General features: G+C 45.0%; 1 protein-coding gene across 2 annotated transcripts; it reads right to left on the reverse strand.

The window, feature by feature from the left end:
• Positions 1-363: 363 nt before the first annotated feature.
• On the reverse strand, positions 364-11,042 carry TREM1 (triggering receptor expressed on myeloid cells 1). Of its 2 annotated transcripts, XM_032140889.2 has the most exons (4): positions 10,994-11,042; positions 6,770-7,126; positions 5,342-5,534; positions 364-577 (listed from the first exon to the last, which is right to left on the reverse strand). In XM_032140889.2, the coding sequence occupies exons 1-4, from the start codon at positions 11,040-11,042 to the stop codon at positions 472-474; spliced, it is 705 nt and encodes a 234-aa protein (XP_031996780.1). In that variant the 3' UTR covers positions 364-471. The 2 variants fall into 2 exon arrangements, with proteins under 2 accessions (XP_031996780.1, XP_031996781.1); XM_032140890.2 differs by lacking the exon at positions 5,342-5,534 and having other exon boundaries at positions 448-577.
• Between the last annotated feature and the right edge of the window lie 12,673 nt (positions 11,043-23,715).

Consider the following 23,715-nt stretch of genomic DNA (forward strand, 5'->3'; position numbering starts at 1 on the left):
GAAATCCAAGTGTCTGATGCTAGAAAGAGGAAGTCCCAGCATGGGGCCAGCAGGATGCTTCTGTAGTGGGAGCTCTGTCCAGGTCAGGCCAAAATTGTATGGTCCAGGGCAAAACTGAGCAGGAGAAGTATCAGGTGTGCCTTCTGCATGTCACAGCCCCCGCAAGAGAATTACGGTGAAAAGCATTGAACTGTCTGTATTTCATGCAAACCCCAAGTGGCTGGTGGAATGAAGGACCAGGCATGTTTGGGGCTGTAACTTCTTCTCTGAGGCACAAATGCCAATCCAAGGTTATTAGAGAAATGAGGGCAGTGGACAGGAAGGTGAGACGCTCACTTTAGAAATAGCCTGTGATTACAGATTTAATTCATGTTATTAACTCCCTGCCTTTTACCTCCTCCCTTCTCCCTTGGCACAACTGCCAGATGGATGTGGCTAGAAGTCAGAGGACATTCTTGTGGGTTCGTGGGCCTAGGGTACAAATGACCTCAGCGTGACAGCAAACAGGACAGAGAAGACCAGGCTTTTACTCAGGAATCCACCAGCCACGAGAATGACAATGTTGAACACCGGAACCCTGCGGGAGAGAAGAGGCTGAACGCTACTGCTGGCAAAGGCTCCCCCACACGCGCATGTTCCCTCTAGAAAATGCCTTCATGTCCCACTCTCCTCTGCTTAGGTCCTTGCTCCACCTTTCCTGCACTGCCTGACCCTGTGCTTTTCGGTCTGTCTCATTGCCAAAAACTACTGATTAGAAACAATTCAGTGGAGAGTATAGGTCCCTGTCGAGGAGAGGCACTGGAGGGAGACAGTCAGGCTGATCAGCCCATCCTCCTCCCTGTGATGTGGTAGGGAGAGAGGACCCTGACCAGGAAACCCACTCCCTATTCTCAGTACCGTACCCTGCCTGCTGGGATGGTCATCTCACCTCTTTAGCTCAGTTTCCTCACCTATAAACTGAGAAGAATCCACCCGTAGTGAAAATCTCATGACGAACTTTATAGATTTTGGTGAAATGATTCTAAGCATTCTGGGTAAACATCAATAGGTGTCATAATAAAAAGATATAAAGGAGTGAGGGCACTTGGCCAGTTCCATCAGCAGACATGCAAGCAGATGAGAGCACAAAGATGTGGCATGGTAAGACACAGGGACAGACAGATGGCAATGGAACAAAAAGGCCAGATGCAGAGCCAGTGCTATGCAGGAACGTAATCTCTAAGGAAATCAGAGGTCCAGGGGATAAGCCGGACGTGGTAGCATGCACCCATGGTCCCAGCTACTTGGAGAGGCAGGAGGATCATTTAGTAAATAGTCTTGCAGTATCTGGACAGCAACATGATAACGGTGTAGCCTTTTCTACAGTTTATAGCATGTACCAGAATAAATCTTCCCCCTGGACTAAACATTTAAATAAAATAAAATAAAAACCCAAGAAAAGTCACCAGGAAATAGAATCAAACACATTAAGGAATAAAGCAAAGCAATTGATTTAAAATCAACACACCCACCTATACAAAACTTAAAACCATATGCACAAACTAGCAAAGAGGGAAACGGCATAAAGGAGCTAGAAAGCAGAAAACTGCCTATTTGCCTGAAATCCACCCCCAGTCAAGGGCCCTGACTTGTAGGACAGGGGACTACATTCCCAAGGCTGCCTGGTCGAGTTCAGCAACTGGTGGGGGGACAGGGGGCAGAGACAGGGGCAGGGATGGGGCAGAGAGACAGGCAGCAAGGGGCAGGGAGCCAGCATCTCTCTCACCCCTCACATGGTTGTGGCGCACTCATCATCCTCAGCATCTGCCCGGATTCCAGTGCTGCAACCTGAATGTCCTGGCTTCTGGGCTCTGCTCAGTGCACCTCCTCCCCAAGTCTCTCCTGCCAGTGCTCTGCATGATCCACTCTGAGTGCTTTACCATTTTCCTATGCTGAACTCCTGGGGCATGTCCACTACCACCAGGCCACCACCTGCATTTTTTTTGAGGCTGCACACAAGCTACCAACCCCCTGAAGGGCCAGGAATTCATGTGCTTGGCCTTGGTTAGAGCTGCCCTTGCTCAGTTACTGCCCCTTATAGGGACAACTCCAAATATGACCCAGGAGTCCCCAGAGCTCCTTAACAAGACTGGGCCAGAGTTATCCTGTGAGATACCCCTTGGTTATGACATGCTTGCTTGGCTTCCTTCCCTTCCTGGTCCCACTTCCTCAATGGCTTTGCCAGAAATCACTTCCTAAAACATTTTTCTTTTTGTCTTTTTTTTTTTTTTTTTTTTTTTTAGAGAGAGAGAGCAGGATCTTGCTCTGTTGCCCAGGCTGGAGTACAGTGGCTTGATCACAGCTCACTGAAGTCTTGATCTCCTGGGCTCAAGTGACCCTCCTGCCTCAGCCTCCCGAGTAGCTGGGACCATGGGTGCATGCCACCATGCCCTGCTAATTTTTTTATTTTTTTGTAAAGACGGGGTCTTGTTATGTTGCCCAAGCTAATCTCAAATTCCTGGGATCAAGTGATTCTCTCACCTCAGCCTGCCAAAGTGCTGGGATTACATGTGTGAGCCACCACACCTAGTCCTAAAACATTTTAACAAGACTTTACAGCTTGCTTCTGGGGAAACTACCTAGAGATAGGGTGATAGTGGCTACCTCTGCAGTGCCTCTCCATCCCCAGGTTAGCGTCTCAGCTCTTCCATCACCTGGGCAAACAATTCCCTGCATTAAATTCCTTCTTTTCGTGGCTGGATGTGGTGGCTCACACTTGTAATCCCAGCACTTTGGGAGGCCGAGGTGGGAGGATCACTTGATCCCAAGAATTCGAGATCAGCCTGGGCAACACAGGGAGACCCCCATCTCTACAAAAATAATAAAAAGTATTAGCTGTCCTGGTGGTATGCACCTGTGGTCCCAGCTACTTGGGAGGCAAAGGTGGGAAGAGGTTGAGGCTACAGTGAGCCATGATTGCGCCACTCCACTCCAGCCTGGTTGACAGAGTGAGACCCTGTCTCAAAAAAAAAAAAAGAAAGAAAGAAAGAAAAGAAAAGAAAAAGAAAAAGAAAAAGAAAAAGAAAAAAAGCTTCTTCTTTTCAAACAGCTATTGTGGATTCCACTTCCCAGACCGGACTTTGGCTGAAAGGATAGTTCGTATTAGATGATAGATAAAGTTTAACAGACGAAAGAGAGATGCAGTCTCTAGTAGCGAGGCAGGAGAATAGGGTCTGCAGGCAGGAGCATAAGGCCAACTCATGCTGAATCATGGAGTAACACCAAGGTCTGGGGGCAAGGAATCTAGGACGGATTCGTGCTGACTTCCCAAAGCTGGATCAAAAGGAAAACTCCTGGGGCTGGGGTCAGGGAACCTAAGGCCAATTAACATAAACTTTCTAAAGCTAAACGAAAAGGAAAAACCCCATCTCCCCATGCCCCAGCAGCAAAGGATCAAAGGCTACTCTCCCTACAGCCCTCCCCCTTCCACCACGTCTCGGATGGAAAGGGAGAGTGCCTTAGATTGGCCCTGAGCCAAGCAGAGACGACCATCCCTTTACCCACAGAGGGCGCCAATTCACCTCAGCCTCTAGCCACAAACCAAATGCTTCATCCAGATAAGGGGTAACTGAGACGAACTTCACGTGGAGTACTTCAAACCCAGAAAACTTTGTAACGGGGCCCTTGAGCCACTTGCTTGGGGCCACTTCTACCCTGGGGAGCACTTTCTCGCTTAAATAAATTCCTGCTTTCACTGCTTCATTCCTTTGTTACTTTGTGCGTCTTGTCCAATACTTTGTTTAAAAGGCCCAGAACCCGGACCGCTTACACTTAAGGCCCTCCTTCTGGTAAAAGTAGGAATATAGGTAAAGGTTATGTACTCTTAACTTATGTATTGCAAAATGAAAGTACACGAAAAAAAAAGTTGACTCTTAGTAGATCATTCGTTTGATTTATTCCACAAAAGTTTAATGAGCACTTTGTTCCCCAAACAACGTAATGGGGAAAAAGGCACTGCCACTACCCATATGGAGGTAGACTCTACACTCATAGAGAAATTAGGGCAGGCACCAGTTCACATTCGTTTTGCAGGAATGTGATTTAACTTACACTATTTAATGATTTAAAAGACTAAATCCATGTCTGTAAGCCTGCAGTGACACTGCTTTATTTATGCATAATGGATCACACTGCAAATTGTTTCCAATCTTTTGGAAGACCATTGGTAGATGTTATTTGTATACAAAATGATATCAGTGTTTAAATTATCTCACGGAAATTTCATTTGAGTTAATTATTTAAAAGAAGAAAAATATATCTGCAAGAATATGTTTATCTCAGAGTTATCACTATAATCAATACCTAAGAGCAGGCCAGCGATTAGGTAAGTTATGCCTTTCCCAATTGATAGAAAAATATGCACTCACTGAAATCATATTTGTGAAATTTAGGTAGCAGCAGCAAAGAATAATTTCAGCAGAGAAAAGAATAAAAACATGTATAATTAGACTTACTGCCATATTAAAATATGTATAAACATGAATAAAGACTAGAAGAGAATATGAGAAAAGAGACATGTTAGACTAGCGGTGATGTGGAAAAGTATTTCCCTCCCTGATAATTCAATGTTTCATGATAAACACGTTCTAATATAAATCAATATTTAATAACTGTAAAGAGGTGTGAAATTGCTAAGTTAGTGGTTCTTAAGTTTGCCTACACATTAGAAATCTCCTAAAGATCTTATTAAAAATACTGAGAGGGACCTCATCTGCAAAAATTCTGATTCTTTTTATCTGTAATTGGGCACATGCAACAATATTATTTAAAAAACAATAAGGCAAAAACCAATACTGCGTTTAGCCCCAGCTCCAGCTCCTGCTGAGAGTTGTTAGGTAGACAATGTCTTCCAGCTTTGAGTTTCTACCATGCCTACTGAATTGTCAAGGACGCTAAAGCCAGAGACGGTTCCTGACTCACCCAAAGTCACAGTCAGTTAGTCAGGCCAACACTAGATCCAGGGCCCCTCACTCACAGTGCTTTCCCACGGCCCTTCAGGCCCCTGGGGTTGGATGAGCTCCACTGGAATTTGGGGAAGATGCCACGTCCCTCTCCTTAATACTCAGGTTGCAAGAAAACAAGGAAGGTGAACTGGGGAGAATGACAGCCTGGCTGAGAGCCTCCCCTATTCTCCATCACCACCTCCTTCTTCCCCTGGACATTTCTACCCAGACTAATGTGACTCAAGTCTGCTCCTGCCCCACCCTCCCCTTTCCCTCACTTTCACATCCTCTCAGCACACAGACTGGGGAACAAAGGGCTCAGTGTCCAAACCAGGGGCCCAGGGACCTGGAAACCATACCTGATGGTATCTGTCACATTTGTAAGGTTGATTTCAGAGTCAGGAGTGGAGACATCGGTAGTTGACTTGGGTGGAGCTTGGGTCACAGTTCTGGGGCTGGTATAGAGTGGGCGCAAGGCCTTAGTGGTAGTAGGAGGAATCTTATACACATTCTGGGTAGAATTCTCATTGGAGCCAGGAGTACCTGAAGAACCTGCAAGAAGACACATTGGATGGATGGATGGACAGATGGATGATGAAGAGGTGGATGGGTGGGTGAATGGATGGATGGATGAAAAGGTGGATGAGTTGATGGATGGGTAGGTGGTACGGTAAATGAAGCTGAGGAGGGAAATGAGCATGGCCCAAATGCAAAGTTTTCTTTTGCTAAAGCCAAATAAATACTGTGGAGTAAACCTGAGTCAGAAATCGAAAAAAGGAAAGAAGAAAAAAAGGGCAGGAAGTGAGGGAGAGCAGAGAGAAGAGGAAAGGAATTTTTTTGCCATTCGTACTGTTGGAAATGCACTTGCCTTCTGTTCTTCACCAATTCATGCGCCCCCACATTCTCCAAGAATAATTCCAGGCTTACCTGATTCACTCTGCCTTTCATTCACCTGGCTTATGGCATATTGCTTTAAAAGTTATCTTTTATTAATATATTGTGTGTGCACCTTGTCGTCCTCAGGCTTAGAATTCCCCAGGGGCTAGGAACTTGAACCTGCCTCCCTTTCCTCTGTCTTCCATAATTCTTTCCTTAATGCAACATCTCCTGAGGGCCTACTTTGTGTCAGAAACTCCATTATTTGCTAAGGGTTCAGAGCCCAGGAAGGCACAGGTGCTTCCCTCAAGCAGTTCCGAAATGAATAGGGGACAGATAAGTAAATCCTATCCGGTGAGACAGAGTTGTGTACAAGGGGACACAAAATGAGCTCTGGAGACTTGCTCCCCCAAAATGGGAGCCATGGACCGTCAGCATTGGCATCACCTGGGAGATCAATAGAGATGCAGACTCTTGGGTCCCACCCTGTACCCACTCAGTTGGAGTCTGCATTTGAAATAAGATCCCCAGGTGGTCTGTGCCCACAGAAAGATCTGAGAGGGGCTGCTTCAGAAGCACACAGGCATGCCACCAAACGCATCCTTGGGAGGGGGAGTCAGGACATGACTTCTAAGTGGAGAACAAAGAATGGGACTAAATTATCCCAAATCTACCACTCACCTTAATTGTATCCCAATTCCTACCACAGCACCCCAAATTAGGCTGTGCTATCCAAGGAGACTCTCATGCATGGAAGGTTCTACTTACTACTGGACCTTAGATGAGAGATAAGGAGGTCCTGGGAGGAAGACAGACTGCTGGGAATCCTGAACCCCAGCTCTGCTGATGCTACCACCACTGCCCCTTTCCTCACCTGGCCTTCCTTTCCCCCGCAGTCCCAGGCCACTCACCCTTGGTCACCACCAAGCGGATGCGATGGAACAGCACGTGAGGTTCCTTGGGAGGCTGGTAGATCACACACTGATACAGTCCAGAGTCTTCCACTAGAAGGTTGGTCATTCGGACGTGCAGTAAACCATGATCATGGTAGTCTTCTATTATTATCCTCCCCACTTGGACTGGATGGGAATTCTCTGAAGGCCTCTCTGTGCATGCCAGGGTCTTGGGCTTCTCTCCGTCCCTTATTATCTGCCAAGCTTTCCGGCTGCTGGCAAACTTCTCTAGCGTGTAGTCACATTTCACATCCAGGGTCTGCCCCTCTTTCAGTTCATACTTTTCCTCAGTTAATTTAGTTGCAGCTCGGAGTTCTATAAGCAGGGATAAGAGAATTGGGTTCTGTGAGGAATTATTTTTCTCTCTATGGGGGGGGAAAAAGGAGAGGAGCCCCGTTTTTCTTGTCCAACCACCCATATTTCACACGAGGTTCTTGAGGCCTCCAGAGAAAATACAACTTGCCCTGCAAGGCAGCACTAGACCTCAGATCTTTCCACTGTGAGTAGGTTTTTTACTATAAAAGTGAGACTGCATATGGTGCATGAGGATCAAATTTCATAAATGATCAGGAGAGGAAGACTGACTTTGAGAGGAAGAAACTGCCTGACTGGAGAAAGAACATGGGATATTGTGCTAAGACCACGAGTGGCTGCAGCATGGTGGGAGGGAACGATTACAAGGGCGTACGACATAAAAAGTGAATGCAAAGACACGGTGCTAGCAGAGAGTGGCTCCAAGGACAGCTTGAGGAACTTCACCTAAGTCAGGGCAAGGAGATCAGTTCAAAAGACCTTTGGACAAACAGTGAGGAAGCCATCTGGAGGGCATGATGAGCATGGATATCTGACTGCCTGGCACTCCTTTTTCCCTTCCTTGGGTAGCAGAGCACCCCTTTCCAAGGGAACAATCCTGCATGGCTCTACTGTTGGGGCAGCCCACATTCTCAAGGATGGGCACAGGACACAGGCTTTGCCAATCCAAGTACCCCATCTTGGGGCCAGGCACAGTGGCTCACACATGTAATCCCACACTTTGGGAGGATGAGGAGGTCGGATCACCTGAGGTCAGGAGTTCGAGACCAGCCTGGCCAACATGGTGAAACCTTGCCTCTACTAAAAATACAAAAAAATTAGCCAGGCATGGTGGTACATACCTGTAGTACCAGATACATGGGAGGCTGAGGTGGGAGAATCACTTGAACCCGGGAGGAGGAGGTTACAGTGAGCCAAGATCACAACACTGCACTCCAGCCTGGGCCACAGGGCAAGACTCTGTTAAAAAACACCCCCCCCCCCCCCCCACACACACACACACACAAAGTACCCCATCTCCCTTCCAGGCTGATTGGTTCAGGAAGGAGCACATGGCTGAGCTGGACCAATCAGAGTCCTCCCTGAGACTGCTGTAGCCATTAAGAGAAATGCTTCTTGCTGGGATTCACAGGTCAATGAGATGTGAAACTTTCTTATGTGAAACTTTCTACCATGTAGGAATAGGCTGCCTGAGAATGGCTAAACAGGCAGAAAGTGAGTGGGAGGAAGGGAGTGGGGGAGAGTGGAAGGGAGAGAGAGAAAGAGAGAAAAAACCCCACATTATCTGAGTCATGGACTCAGCTGTGCGCCAAAGGAGCACCCCTTGTACTTCCCAGTTACCTGAGCCAAGAAATGCCCCCTCCTATTTTTGAGTTCACGGAGTCACAGCAGTGGTTCTCCACTGGGGAGCAATTTTTGCTCCCCGCCACAACTCTCCCTGAAACACTGGACAGTATCTAGACATTTTTGGTTGTGATAACCAGGGAGAGGAGTGGATGCTACTAACGTCTAATGGACACCAGGCTAAGCAATCTACAGTACACAGGACAGCCCCCACAACACAGAATCATCCCACCCCAAATGTCAATAGTGCCAGGTTTGAGAACCCCTGGGTTACAGTGACAATAGTTTCCATCACGTTCTTGGAGGCCGGACTGGGTTAACTATCTAGAATTGGGAATGCTTATCTGGCCTTGTCCAAGGGAGCCTTGCTGATGGGAGGCCAAGCAGAGCGGAAGTGAGAAGACCAAGGTCCGTGTTTTCAGCTGGACACACGGGGCTCTCTAAGTTTGCTGAGAGACTGTAGCTTACCCACTCAGGCCTGGGGTACCTTCCCCCATGGAGCACCAAATAACAGGCTAGACAGTGCTGCTGGGTCTACTGTGTGGGTCAAGGTAACACTAGTACTGCTGTTATTAATACCACACACTTAGGTCCTTGCAGGCCTGGTGAAAAATGACAAGCGCTGCCCCTTTCATGGAGCCCCCTGGCATGCCCACCCCAGGATAGGCCAACAGATCTGCCTGGCCTTAGGAAGACTCAACTCAGGGACCCACAAGGATTTTAAAGGTGAAACCAGGCTTGAAAGCCAGTTCTTCTGGGAGCAGACTCCAGTTTCTAAGAAAACCTTGCAAACGGACCTCCTGGGCAACTCCCACACACTCTGGTCAGGAATGCGCCTCCAAGGGACCGCTGACCAGAGGCCGAGTGTTGTCTGAAACCAAGCCTGGTTCCCTCATTTGTTCACTCACTCATCAGACTGAGGCTGGGAGACTTCTCTATCATAGGCACTGTGCTGGGCAATTTGGAAGACACACAGACTCCATCCTCAAGTTGCCACCACTGAAGCCCTAACCTCTGAAGTTAATGTTACAGATAAATCTCTTTTATTTGCCAGCTCCCCAGGGGAAGGTGGGAGTTACAGGTGACTGAGTTTGCAAACTTGCCTGTCTCTCACAGAAGGAAGGAGACAATAAGAAACGAAGGCTGCTGAGCTGTCTGTGCACAATTGCAAGAAGGGAATTCCTTTGAATATGTTAATTAAAAGGCTAGCAAATACTACGTAGTAAGTATTATGTGCTAAGGGTTTTTAAAGACTATGTTATTTAATCTTTATAAAGTAAAAAGTTGACACCATTATTCTCCCCATTTTATAGACAAGGAAACTGAGGCACAGACAGATTAAGTGATTTGCCCGAAGTCTCACCATAATTAAGTACTGGAGCCAGGATTCAAACCCAAGGACTCTGGCTCCATCTAAAGCACTGAACTACATGGTCCAACACAGTCTGATAGAGATTAGAGCGGTCCTGGCCCAAGTGTGAATAAGCATCCAGTTGCAAGGAGCGTTCAGGTTAACCCCTAACCTATCCCCACAGGGCACAATGAAATATATACCACTGGTTTTCTCTCACACAAGTACATAACCTTCAGCCCTCTGCCATCTCCCAGTTCTCCTTCAGAAAAACATGAATCAAACACAAGGAAACGCACCTGTCCATGAGGAGCTAACTCCCTTCTGCCCATCTAGATTATCACCCCAGCTCCAAGAAGACCCAGAGCAATGTCTGAGCACAGGCTCTTCAAGGCAGTTGTCCACAACCTTGCTCAAAGTAGAGAGCCCAGGAGAATACTTCTCCCCAATTGTTCATGCCTTCCCAAGGCGAGCCTCGCTTTTAACTCATATTGACACTTTCCTCCTGTTATTCATAAGGATTAGGAGGAGGAGTGAATAAAGCCCCTCATGCTTCTGGTTTGGGTGCAGATGTGAGCTGTGCAGATCGTAAGAGGAGACACAAGGAAGAGCTGGGGCATGCACCGGCTCTGCTGAGCCTCAGCGACTGTGCCCTCCAACCCCAGCGTGCCACGGAGAGCTGGGATGATCACCTCCACCAAAATGAGCACCAGCTTCTGCTGGTCACATCTGCATCCTCAGCAGTAGTATATTTGCTGGCCCTTAGTAGACCCCTGGGAAATATTTGTTAAATCAATTCTGTCTTTTGGGTTTAACAGACTGTCAACATCAAACACATCACGATGGAATATAAGAAAAAAATTTCAACATGAAATAAACTTATTGTAGATCATGCCATGATGAGATCTACTCTATCATTAGTCCCATACTAGGCTTTGCATGTCTCTGACAGCATCGACATGCACAGACATGTTTTTTCCCTGACTCTCTCCTTCTTTTACTTTTGTGTGCAGGCACTGCATGTTCTCCCAATTCTGGGTAGAGCACCACGGTCTGCCATAACTACTGGTTGGCTCTATCTTGGATGGCCCTGTGCTCTGAAGCTTCAACAGAAAAGGGCTCCCCGAGATCCTGGACCAAACGCCTCCCCTGCTCACTCCTCTTCCTTGTCTTACCTGAGACAAAGAGCATCCACAGCAGCCCCCAGAGCCTGGTCTTCCTCATCCTTCCTGTGCACCAGCTCCAACTGCTGCTGAGGGCTCCCGGGACAGCTACAAGGCACCGCAATGACCTAGAGGCTTCGGAAAGTTGCACAACAGGATGTGAGGCCATTGCTGGGAGTCACTGAGTTTGTGCTCTGTTTCATCACCAGTTGCTCTGACTCCTGACATCAACACAAGAATCCAGAGACCAGGACTCACTTCTCAGTTAAGTTTCTTTGAACTCTAGTTTTCCTTTCTGTGGTAATAATGACAATTACCTTTCAACCTTACAAAATCTAAGGGAGAATGATACTTGAATGTAAATCAAAGTAAGGCATTAGTATTAGGAAGGGGAACGGAGGACCCTTTGCTCTCCAGAGGTCCCCTCTCCATTCACATCCAGTTTAGTGTAGTGAAGAAAGTCAGGCCCACATAGGGCAGGCTGCGACAATCGTATCTCATCTTCAGGGTTTTTGTGAGAACATGTTTCTACATCCTGCCCTGCTCAGCCCTGCCGGTTCTCTTGGCTTCTGGTGACCTGGGGTGCACCTCCTCTTCATCACCAGGAGGGCCACACCCTGCATTTGTCCTTCAGCATTGCCACAGACATGGCCTGGGAACTCACGGGGGTGTAGGGACCCCAGAAACAATTTGAGAGGACACTGCCACCACCCAACAAGAACAGACTTAGATTTAAAAAGGAAACTTGGTTCAAGACACTGAAGAAAGAAGAAAAAATCCAGCAGGTTTTGTACTAGAAGCAAGAAAAGATAGATTTGACAGTGTGAAAATGAAATCAATAATGGAGAAGATTCACTTCAGAAATATTCCCAAATGTGAAATGAATAAAGACATTTAGAGGAGCTCAGAAATTTAAGGGAAGACAAGTCATAGAACTCCAATCTACAAATTAGAGATGCCCTTAAAGCGTAAACTGGAATGGTGGATCACAAGCAAGATTAAAAATTTTATCTTAAAAAATATGCTTTCCAGGTCTGAGAAGAAATCTAAAATTGGAGGTTGAGAGTTCAACATGGGCGTAGAAAAAACTCATAAAGTGAGACCTAGAATAGGAAGTTTCCAGGTGAAAATTTTTTAATTTAAATAAAAAGACTCCTACTGCTAAATAAACAAAAAAGTAACTTGGTTTCTTCAAAGGAATTGAAAGAATCAGGACTTAGATTTCTTCTCTGAGTAACAAATACCATGAGAGAGTGGGATGAGGTATAAAGAACATTATGACCCTAATATTTTACACCCAAATTGATTGCTACTCAAGTATAGGAACAGCTAAAAGGTACTATCACGTCTGCAAATTAAAACAAACAACAACCAAAAAAATTTTCAAGGCTAACTTTAATTTTTTTTGTTAAAGCTGTTCAATGCAGCAATTTATAAAATATAGAAAATACTACATAAATCATGTTATTACGCTTTATAGAGATCATTTGTAGTGGAGATTTTACTATGTTTATTTTTTGTTTTACAAATAATGTCAGAAAACAGGCTTCAAACATGCTTGAACTGAAATCTGCTGGCCCCTCCTTTTGCTGTACTCAAGCAGTCCCTAAAGATGAAAAATAGATAGAAAGGTCTTGACATTTTCTGACTCAGAGAGGAGGCTACGTGACTTCTGTGGCGATGAGTCAGATTAATAAAGTTTATTTCAGTGAATAAATCCCCTTCTTACAACAAAATTAATATTCCACACTTAAATAATAGCTATTTCACATACTTTCTACATTTTTGTGTCTTCATATACTTTGTGTGGAGGATTAAGTTCCTGGAAGATTAAGAGGGAGCTTTGAACTAAACAGTCCAAGAAGAATTTTTAATTAGACTTGAATAGCACTAGAGGCTGATTGCTCCTTCACATTTTCCTAACTACAGACAGCACCTGCATTTAAATTAGAATGAAGTAGAATGAGGTCTTTCTCCACTTGTCTGATCTATTTGTGTGCTTGAGGTCAACAGTGTAAATAGTCATGTGTCACTTAGTGACAGATACATTCTGAGAAATGTGTTGTTAGGTGATTTTGTGTTGCAGGAACATCATAGAGTGCACTTACACAAACTTAAGATGGCACAGCCTACTGTACACCTAGGCAGTATGGTATAGCCTATTAATATTAGGAAGGGGAACAGAGGGCCCTTTGCTCTCCGGAGGCCCCTTCTTCATTCACATCCGGTTTAGACAATTACCTTTCAACCTCACAAAATCTAAGGGAGAATGATACTTGAACATAAATCAAAGTAAAGCATATTCCCAGGCTGCAAGCATGCACAGTATGTTGCAGTCCTCAACACTGTAGGCATTTGTAACTTCCCAGAAATAAAAAGTAGTATCAAAAAGAAAATGTGATCATAATAAAGCACATGACTAAGAAAAATATTTACATTGTCATGAAATATTAAATCTAAGTATTAATTGTACTGGTAACTGTATCTGACTGTATTGGGAGGCTAAAGGTAGAGGAAAAGGCACAGGTGTGAGTGTCATGAAAGAGGAACAAGCCTCACCTCCCATATTATGTGTCTAATGGAGAATAGCTAAAGCTGTAAAACAAACAAGTATCAACATAAGGATACAAATGAAAAATACTTCAAATTGCCTCTAAGAAAAGGGAATTGGGATGTAGTGTTGAAGCATAGAACTGCTGCATTTTTGTTAATATGCACTTACAGCATACAATTTTTGAAGAAATTAATGAATCCAGGAGCTGGTTTTTTGAGAAGATCAACAAAATTGATAGACCGCTAGCAAGACTAATAAAGAAGAAAAGAGAGAAGAATCAAATAGATGCAATAAAAAATGAAAAAGGGGATATCACCACCGATCCCACAGAAATACAATCTACCATCAGAGAATACTACAAACACCTCTATGCAAATAAACTAGAAAATCTAGAAGAAATGGATAAATTCCTCGACAAATACACCCTCCCAAGACTAAATCAGGAAGAAGTCGAATCTCTGAATAGACCAATAACAGGTTCTGAAATTGTGGCAATAATCAATAGCTTACCAACCAAAAAGAGTCCAGGACCTGATGGATTCACAGCTGAATTCTACCAGAGGTACAAGGAGGAACTGGTACCATTCCTTCTGAAACTATTCCAATCGATAGAAAAAGAGGGAATCCTCCCTAACACATTTTATGAAGCCAGCATCATCCTGATACCAAAGCCAGGCAGAGACACAACCAAAAAAGAGAATTTTAGACCAATATCCTTGATGAACATTGATGCAAAAATCCTCAATAAAATACTGGCAAACCGAATCCAGCAGCACATCAAAAAGCTTATACACCATGATCAAGTGGGCTTCATCCCTGGGATGCAAGGCTGGTTCAACATACGCAAATCAATAAATGTAATCCAGCATATAAACAGAACCAAAGACAAAAACCACATGATTATCTCAATAGATGCAGAAAAGGCTTTTGACAAAATTCAACAACCCTTCATGCTAAAAACTCTCAATAAATTAGGTATTGATGGGACGTATCTCAAAATAATAAGAGCTATATACGACAAACCCACAGCCAATATCATACTGAATGGGCAAAAACTGGAAGCATTCCCTCTGAAAACTGGCACAAGACAGGGATGCCCTCTCTCACCGCTCCTATTCAACATAGTGCTGGAAGTTCTGGCCAGAGCAATCAGGCAGGAGAAGGAAATAAAGGGTATTCAATTAGGAAAAGAGGAAGTCAAACTGTCCCTGTTTGCAGATGACATGATTGTATATCTAGAAAATCCCATTGTCTCAGCCCAAAATCTCCTTAAGCTGATTAGCAACTTCAGCAAAGTCTCAGGATACAAAATCAATGTACAAAAATCACAAGCATTCTTGTACACCAATCACAGACAAACAGAGAGCCAAATCATGAGTGAACTCCCATTCACAATTGCTTCAAAGAGAATAAAATACCTAGGAATCCAACTTACAAGGGATGTGAAGGACCTCTTCAAGGAGAACTACAAACCACTGCTCAATGAAATCAAAGAGGATACAAACAAATGGAAGAACATTCCATGCTCATGGGTTGGAAGAATCAATATCGTGAAAATGGCCATACTGCCCAAAGTAATTTATAGATTCAATGCCATCCCCATCAAGCTACCAATGACTTTCTTCACAGAATTGGAAAAAACTACTTTCAATTCATATGGAACCAAAAAAGAGCCCGCATTGCCAAGTCAATCCTAAGCCAAAAGAACAAAGCTGGAGGCATCACGCTACCTGACTTCAAACTATACTACAAGGCTACAGTAACCAAAACAGCATGGTACTGGTACCACAACAGAGATATAGATCAATGGAACAGAACAGAGCCCTCAGAAATGATGCCGCATATCTACAACTATTTGATCTTTGACAAACCTGACAAAAACAAGAAATGGGGAAAGGATTCCCTATTTAATAAATGGTGCTGGGAAAACTGGCTAGCCATATGTAGAAAGCTGAAACTGGATCCCTTCCTTACACCTTATACAAAAATTAATTCAAGATGGATTAAAGACTTAAATGTTAGACCTAAAACCATTAAAATCCTACAAGAAAACCTAGGCAATACCATTCAGGCCACAGGCGTGGGCAAGGACTTCATGTCTAAAACACCAAAAGCAATGGCAACAAAAGCCAAAATTGACAAATGGGATCTCATTAAACTAAAGAGCTTCTGCACAGCAAAAGAAACTACCATCAGAGTGAACAGGCAACCTACAGAATGGGAGAAAATTTTTGCAACCTACTCATCTGACAAAGGGCTAATATCCAGAATCTACAATGAACTCAAACAAATTTACAAGCAAAAAACAAACAACCCCATCAAAAAGTGGGCAAAGGACATGAACAGACACTTCTCAAAAGAAGACATTTATGCAGCCAGAAAACACATGAAGAAATGCTCATCATCACTGGCCATCAGAGAAATGCAAATCAAAACCACAGTGAGATACCATCTCACACCAGTTAGAATGGCCATCATTAAAAAATCAGGAAACAACAGGTGCTGGAGAGGATGTGGAGAAATAGGAACACTTTTACACTGTTGGTGGGACTGTAAACTAGTTCAACCATTGTGGAAGTCAGTGTGGCGATTCCTCAGGGATCTAGAACTAGAAATACCATTTGACCCAGCCATCCCATTACTGGGTATATACCCAAAGGAGTATAAATCATGCTGCTATAAAGACACATGCACACGTATGTTTATTGCGGCACTATTCACAATAGCAAAGACTTGGAACCAACCCAAATGTCCAACAACAATAGACTGGATTAAGAAAATGTGGCACATATACACCATGGAATACTATGCAGCCATAAAAAATGATGAGTTCGTGTCCTTTGTAGGGACATGGATGAAACTGGAAAACATCATTCTCAGTAAACTATCGCAAGGACAAAAAACCAAACACCACATGTTCTCACTCATAGGTGGGAATTGAACAATGAGAACTCATGGACACAGGAAGGGGAACATCACATTCCGGGTACTGTTGCGGGGTGGGGGGTGGGGGGGGGCGGGGACAGCATTAGGAGATATACCTAATGCTAAATGACGAGCTAATGGGTGCAGGAAATCAACATGGCACATGGATACATATGTAACAAACCTGCACATTGTGCACATGTACCCTAAAACCTAAAGTATAATTAAAAAAAAAAACAAAAAGACAAAAAAAACAATTTTTGAAGATGTGTATCTGCATTATTTTGATGAGATGTTAAAACTTGAAAGAATACTGCAGCGATGGCCAATATACACTTTTTTTTTTTTTTTTTTTTTAGACGGAGTCTCGCTCTGTCGCCCAGGCTGGAGTGCAGTGGCGCAATCTCGGCTCACTGCAAGCTCCGCCTCCCGGGTTCACGCCATTCTCCTGCCTCAGCCTCTCCTAGTAGCTGGGACTACAGGCGCCCGCCACCACGCCCGGCTAATTTTTTGTATTTTTTAGTAGAGACGGGGTTTCACCGTGGTCTCGATCTCCTGACCTCGTGATCCGCCCGCCTCGGCCTCCCAAAGTGCTGGGATTACAAGCGTGAGCCACCGCGCCCGGCCCAGAGTTGATTTCTTTTCTAAAATGGATTTTGATTCATCTCTCCACACTGTCTTTCAGAAAGGTGGTATCAATTGCTTTTATCCAGCAGAATATGCAATCACCTTTTCCCTAAAATCTCCCAACTCTGGTTTTCATCATTTATTTCAACTTTTGTCAATCTGATGAGAAGAGTGGTTTTGCACTTATTTTAATAATATCCTCTTTGAATACAATTTAACATTTTCATTAATATTTCTTCTATAGAAAAGTGCCTGTTCCTAGACTCATCCCCTTTTTCTATTGAAATGTTCATTTTCTTTTATTGTTTAAAGGACTTGCTTGTCTTTATATGAAATTTAATAACCCTTTATATGCCAAATAGGGAGAAAACATTCACAGTTGTGATTTGCTTTTAAATTTCACTTATTGTATTATTCTATAACATCCAAGTTTTAGTTTGCATATAGTATGATCTATTATTTTTCCCTGTATAGTTTGTGGCATTGGGATCATAAATAGAAAGTTCAATTCCACCAAAAAATTATAAAAATTTTACTTTTCTTTTCTTTCAGAACTTCTGTGTACTGCTATTTTATGTATACATATGTATAATCAAAAGTCAAGCAAACTTGATTTTGTGGGTGTTGATTATTAATGACAGACATTAATTGGGGAGATACCATATAAAAGGTACTTCTATAAATGTTGTGAAGTGTTTACTCATTTATTCCCAGAACAATTATATTAGGGGTTCACTAATACCTATTCAAGAAAGAAGGAAACTGAGACTTTTAGAGGTTTAGCAGTTTGCTCAAAAATGTCAGAGCCCCAAAGAGGCAGAGCGGGAACCCAAACAGGGTGTGTATCTCAAGAGTCCAAGGTCTTTACAGCACTAGTTTATGAGTTAGATGCCTTGAAATCCACAACTCAGGGTGTGCACGTGTATGGCTGATACTCCACTAAAGAACAGACCTTCCTCTTCTGCTGTGGGGACAATTTCAGGAACCAGAAGAAATACGAGTCTGACATGTCCCACTTGCTGCCTAGACTTTATTTTTCAATTGTCAAGACCCCTTTAAGGATAAATCACATTAAAGATATTGTAGCTGTCTTAATAGATCTATACAGTGCTGAAAGAAATATTTATACAATAAAAATAAGCTAGGATTCTTTTACTTTTAGCAATACTAATTCATGTTTATTAAGCACCAAGCTTTTACATACAATATCTCACGTAAGGCTCACAAGGATTTTGTGGGACAGATGCTGTGTCTCCATATTGCAGATGATGGGATTGAGACTCACTTCGGCCTGCGTCCTAGGTGCACTCCTAATTGCTCTGGGTAGATAGGCTGGATGAATTGGCCTAAGATGAATGTACCTTGCCACACTGGCACTGGTCTGCCCTGGAGTCCCCATGACAAGTGCGTGGAGGCAGCCCCCACCTTGGACCCCACAAACAGCAATGACAAGGGCCGCTGGAAAGCACAGGATGCGTCTGAAGGCAGCTGGACAAGCCCAGACTCAGGTCAGTGGCCCTAGAGCGTCTTGGGGAGATGTCCCCAGGGCTGAACAGAGCCCGGCAATGCCCCTTCTGCTCCACTATGGGACCCTTTCTGCAGACTCGTCTGCAGCCCCAGGACCTTGGCTGTGCCAGAACCCAACAGACTGTTGATCACTACTTTACTAGCTCCCCTAGCAGTCTTCAGCAGCTCTTCTCCTGCCCACATTGCCTGGTGGCCAGTTTGTTTAATTACCCTCTCTGCAGGCTCATCTCCTGTGTATTGTGTTCTCACTTGTTGCCTTACACCTTCCTTTCCAACTGTGTTGCCTCAGAGTCTTTCGGAGAAACCCCTTACCTTAGGCACAGGAAAGCCATGGATCATGACCTGTCCTGGGGCCACCACCCACGTGCCCTACCAATGCTGGCCCCAGGATCCAAAGTCACTAGGTCCTCTGCTTTGCCCATTTTTTTCATTCCACCTCCCTTTTTGGCCAGGCGCAGTGGCTCACGCCTGTAATCTCAGCACTTTGGGAGGCCAAGGCGGGCAGATCACTTGAGGTCAGGAGTTCAAGACCAGTCTGGCCAACATGGTGAAACCCCGTCTCTACTAAAAATATAAAAATTAGCCAGGTGTGTTGGCGGGTGTCTGTAATCCCAGCTACTCGGGAGGCTGAAGCAGGAGAATCATTTGAACCCGGGAGGCAGAGGTTGTAGTGAACCGAGATCGTGTCACTGAACTCCCACCTGGGCAACAGAGCAAGACTCCGTCTCAAAAAATAAAAATAAAACACTTTTTAATACAATATTTTAAATATTATATTCATTACACAATCTATATATATATATAAAGACTTTTTATTAAAAACAAACATTGCAGATATTGGTCGAAGGGTGCAATGTTTCAGTTAGACAGGATGAATAAGTTCTGGAGATCTATTATAAAGCATGGTGACTACAGTTAATATATTGTGTACTTGAAAAGTACTAAGAGAGGGCCAGGCGCAGTGGCTCATGCCTGTAATCCCAGCATTTTGGGAGGCCGAGGCGGATGGATCATGAGGTCAGGAGATCGAGACCCTCCTGGCTAACACAGTGAAACCCCATTTCTACTAAAAATACAAAAACAAAACTGCTAAAAATACAAAAACAAAATTAGCCGGGCGTGGTGGTGGGCACCTGTAGTCCCAGCTACTCAGGAGGCTGAGGCGGGAGAATGGCATGAACCTGGGAGGCAAAGCTTGCAGTGAGCCAAGATCATGCCACTGCACTCCAGCCTGAGCGACAGAGTGAGACTCCGTCTCAAAAAAAAAAAAGTACTAAGAGAGTAGATCTTAAATGTTTACACCACAAAAAAATGATAAGTATGTGAGGCAATGGATATGTTAATCAGCGTGATTTAATCATTCCACAGTGTATACATATATCCAAGCATCTTGTAATACACTAAAAATATGCAATTTTTATTGGTCAGTTCTACCTTACTAAAGCTGGATAAAGAAACAAACATTGCAACAGACTACATACAAATTTCCCTTCACCACTTCTTCCCCAACATTCATTATAGTCATTGCCCCAAAAGACTGCTATTATTAGTTTGATGTATAGCTTTTCACAAACAGAAAATTTCTGTGTTTGTACAGATAACAGGTTTATGTGCAGAGACAAACCATTTTGAGTTCAGTTTACTGTATATAAGTGGGATTGTACCATACATGTCATTCTGCAGCAATTATTAAATTTAACAAGATGTTTGGAGATCTAGCTAGGTTTGCACACAAGCTGTATTCTTTTCTAACCTTTACGTGGTGCTGTATAGAAGATGTGGACCAGAAGTTATGTTATTAATTCCCCTGTGGAGATCATTATTATAAACAATCAGTGATGAACGTCTTTGTAAATCTCCTTTTGTGCCTGTGTGTGTGTATTTCTCAAGGATGGGTGAATCCTTGAAATGGAATTGACAAGTCAAAGAATGCACACGTTAAACATCTTAGATCCGTATTATCTGCATTCGGAAATGCTGAACAGTTTCTATTCCCACTTTGAACACAACACCCATTTCTCCACACCCTCACCAAGAGAGCAGGACAAGCTTTTAAAATATTTGTCAAATTAATGAATAAAAATAATATTGCAATTTGTTTTAATCTGTAAATATCTGATGAATAAGGAGATAAGACATTCTTGCAAATATCTCTGAGAATGTTGATTTCAATTATTGAAAGTTGCTCATCCATTTCATGAATTATTGACATTAATTCTAAATTCGGGTGTTCTGTGTGCTTGTATTGATGCTTTACCTTCATGCTATTAATTTTTCTCAAATGTATGAGATACTTGATTGTCAAATAGTATTAATGCATGGATGAATTGAGGGAATATTCTCATGTTGGTATTTTGAGCTGTTGAGGCTTCTACTCCTGACATTCTAATTTTTCTTATTTTGTTTTTAACCCTCAGAAATCAAACGTATCAGTGGCCATTTTTCTTGTTTAACTTGGATTTATCTTTTTTTTTTTTATTTATTTTCTTCCATTTACAAAGATAGGGGGCTAGAAAAGAGAATGCCAGGGGGTCCAGTGGGCCACACTGACCCTTTCTTCCCTCCATGTTCCCCATTAGAATCTAAGCACAGAGGGAGTACATGCGACCTGCCTTTTCCAGACAATAGGGCCTTCTCTTGGCTTGCAGAGGTGCATTTGAAATGGAGGTGGCAGAGATGGGATGCCACACCAGGCCAGGCTTTGAGGAACCTGCAATGCATTCCCTACGGAGTGATCTCCAGTAGGCTTCAGAGAGAGTAAGGGCTGGGGACCTGTCAAGACTCTGCACAGGGAGAATTCACCAGGAGCTGTCTGCAGGAGCCCCTGAGAAGGTGGAGGCTGAAGGGAGGAGCCAGTTAAGGGCAGATGCGCAGATATGTGTGTGAGCCGGGCAACCTGAACTTGGGAGAACACAGCAGGGACAGAGGGGAGCCAGAGCTGGCAGTGGTGGTGACTGAGTGATTTAGGGAAATTAAAGCAAGAGGGGAGATCACGGAGGAGGAAGATTCTAAGGCTGAACTGGGTTTGGTCTCCCCTGTTTGGGGCATTGGGTCAGATGCACGGGGAGTGTTCCAGAGGGGCTGGGGACAGCAATGTGGGAGGGTCCCGCCACAGCAGGGATTTAGGTGCTGGCAGGTGTCTTCTGCAGGCACTGGGTGGCCCCTTCCTTACTCATTATCTCAGCTGTCCCAGAGTGGCAAGAGCTGAGCATTGCCCCTCGGCCTGTGCTGAGCTGAAGCCTTCAGAGACCTCCATAGCTGCTGCCCCCATGGTGTTCGTGAAGTGTGTGCACCGCCTGGCCCTGCTCCTCTCCGGGACTGCCCTCCTCCAGCTCTGTCACCCCCTGACTTGGGGCTGGTTTCTATGGAGCAGAGTGGTCTGCTGAAGGAGGGAGTAAGTGTCTGTGTGAGTGTGGGTGCACTTGGGTGAGGGCCTGAGAGTTTAAAGGCAAGAATCTTGATTGGCCTGTAACAAGCAAATGAGTAAGCAGAGATGACGGCCAAAGGATATTCAAATCGATGTTAAACATAATTTTCTAACCCCACCCCTGATTTTTGTCTCATCTTCTGAGGCTGACCACCTTTACCAGCACAGCTGTCCCCATTGTGCTCCATTTCGCTCCTACCCCCTGGCCCCAGGCCAAACCCAGCCATACTCCCCCTGCTCCAGCCTGCAGCTCAGGAGCACGTGCAGGGCTGACAGCACCAGGCAGCACAGAGACCAGGGCCCTGGGGGCAGCTGAATGGGGTGAGGGGGTTGGAGGATGGGGCTGGTTCCATGGAGTAAGGAAGGAGAAGAAGCAGGGAGAACCCAGCTGGGGTGATGGCTGCTTCCTGCACTCCCTGAGCCCAGGCCTCCCGGCAGGGTGCTTAGGGTGGAAGCCTGGTTCTGTGCCTGACCCACCCTGAACTTCCTGTGAGGGAGCTGTGAGCCCAGACTTCAGGCTTGTGTGGGCAGTAGCTCAGGTCCCTCTGACCACTCTGGCAGGGAAAAAGCTGCTTTGAGACCAGATGCTTTGAATCTGTCATCCTGGGACCAGGAAGGGCCATTGTTATGGGACCACTGTCATGGGAGCAGGAATAACCCTGTCAGGGCAATTGGTGACTGAAGGATCCTGCTGGAGCTGGGGCAGAGAGCCATTGGGGTCAGAGGTATAAGCAGACTTGTTGGGGTTCAGGGAGAAGACTCCTTGGATCTGCAATAGGTGAGCCTGGATGAAGGCTATGGAGGTGCCCATGGAGAATCTCTGAGCCCAGGAGGAGCACCAGGCCAGGAGAGAGGAGGCCTGGGTGCTAGTCCTGGTTTGGTTCTGAAATAGCTGAGTGACTTTGGAGAGGCTACTTCCCTTCTCTGGACCTCATCTCCCTCAGTTGTGAAATCAGCACTGAGAGATAATTCCCTTTTGTCCCTGCTACTTTCGGTTCTATCATGGGGGAAATTTACAGCTACCCCTTCACCCCTGCCCAGCCTAGCTTAGCCCTGAGCTGAGTTTTGGGGATCACCTCCAGACCTCTATGGCTCCCTGGTTTCCCTGTTTCTGCATCAGAGGCCAGCCCCCCCTTCCCGTGAGACCTACCTGGGCTCAGAGCCACTGTTGCAGGCTAGACTGGGCCTCGCTAGAAAAGCAAGTGCATGAAGTCTGCAGCTTTCCCAGCTGCTTCTCTGGGTTCCTGTGAGTGTATGTGACAATGAGCTTGGAGAGGAGGTTGCTGAGGTTCCCAAGTTCCCTGAGGGACCTCCTCAGAGGGTGGACAGAGAACCCAGAACCCTCCAGAACCCTAGGCCCTTTGACAGGACTTTGCTGTGCCCTGCTCTGATCGTGCCAAGGGGGAGGCACTATCCCTAGCTCTTCAAGAGACTTCTGAAAGGGCCCCAGATCCCACCACAGCTACCTGCCCCAGTCCCTCCTGCAGAAATTCAACTTGTGACAAGGGCTGTTGTGAAGCCCCAGGAAGCAGGGCCAGTCCCAGCCTGGATGAGGGGCTGCCTAAGCCCAGGCTTCCCTGCCTCCAGGTCCCAGATGCCAGAGGAAGCTGAGGGTGCAGATGGTTCCAGCAGGGTCCTCCCCCTAGGGTGCTCGAGGCCCCAAGTCTATGTGGA

Source organism: Hylobates moloch, unplaced genomic scaffold (assembly GCF_009828535.3).
Source record: "Hylobates moloch isolate HMO894 unplaced genomic scaffold, HMol_V3 SCAFFOLD_20, whole genome shotgun sequence".
Lineage (NCBI taxonomy): Eukaryota > Metazoa > Chordata > Mammalia > Primates > Hylobatidae > Hylobates > Hylobates moloch.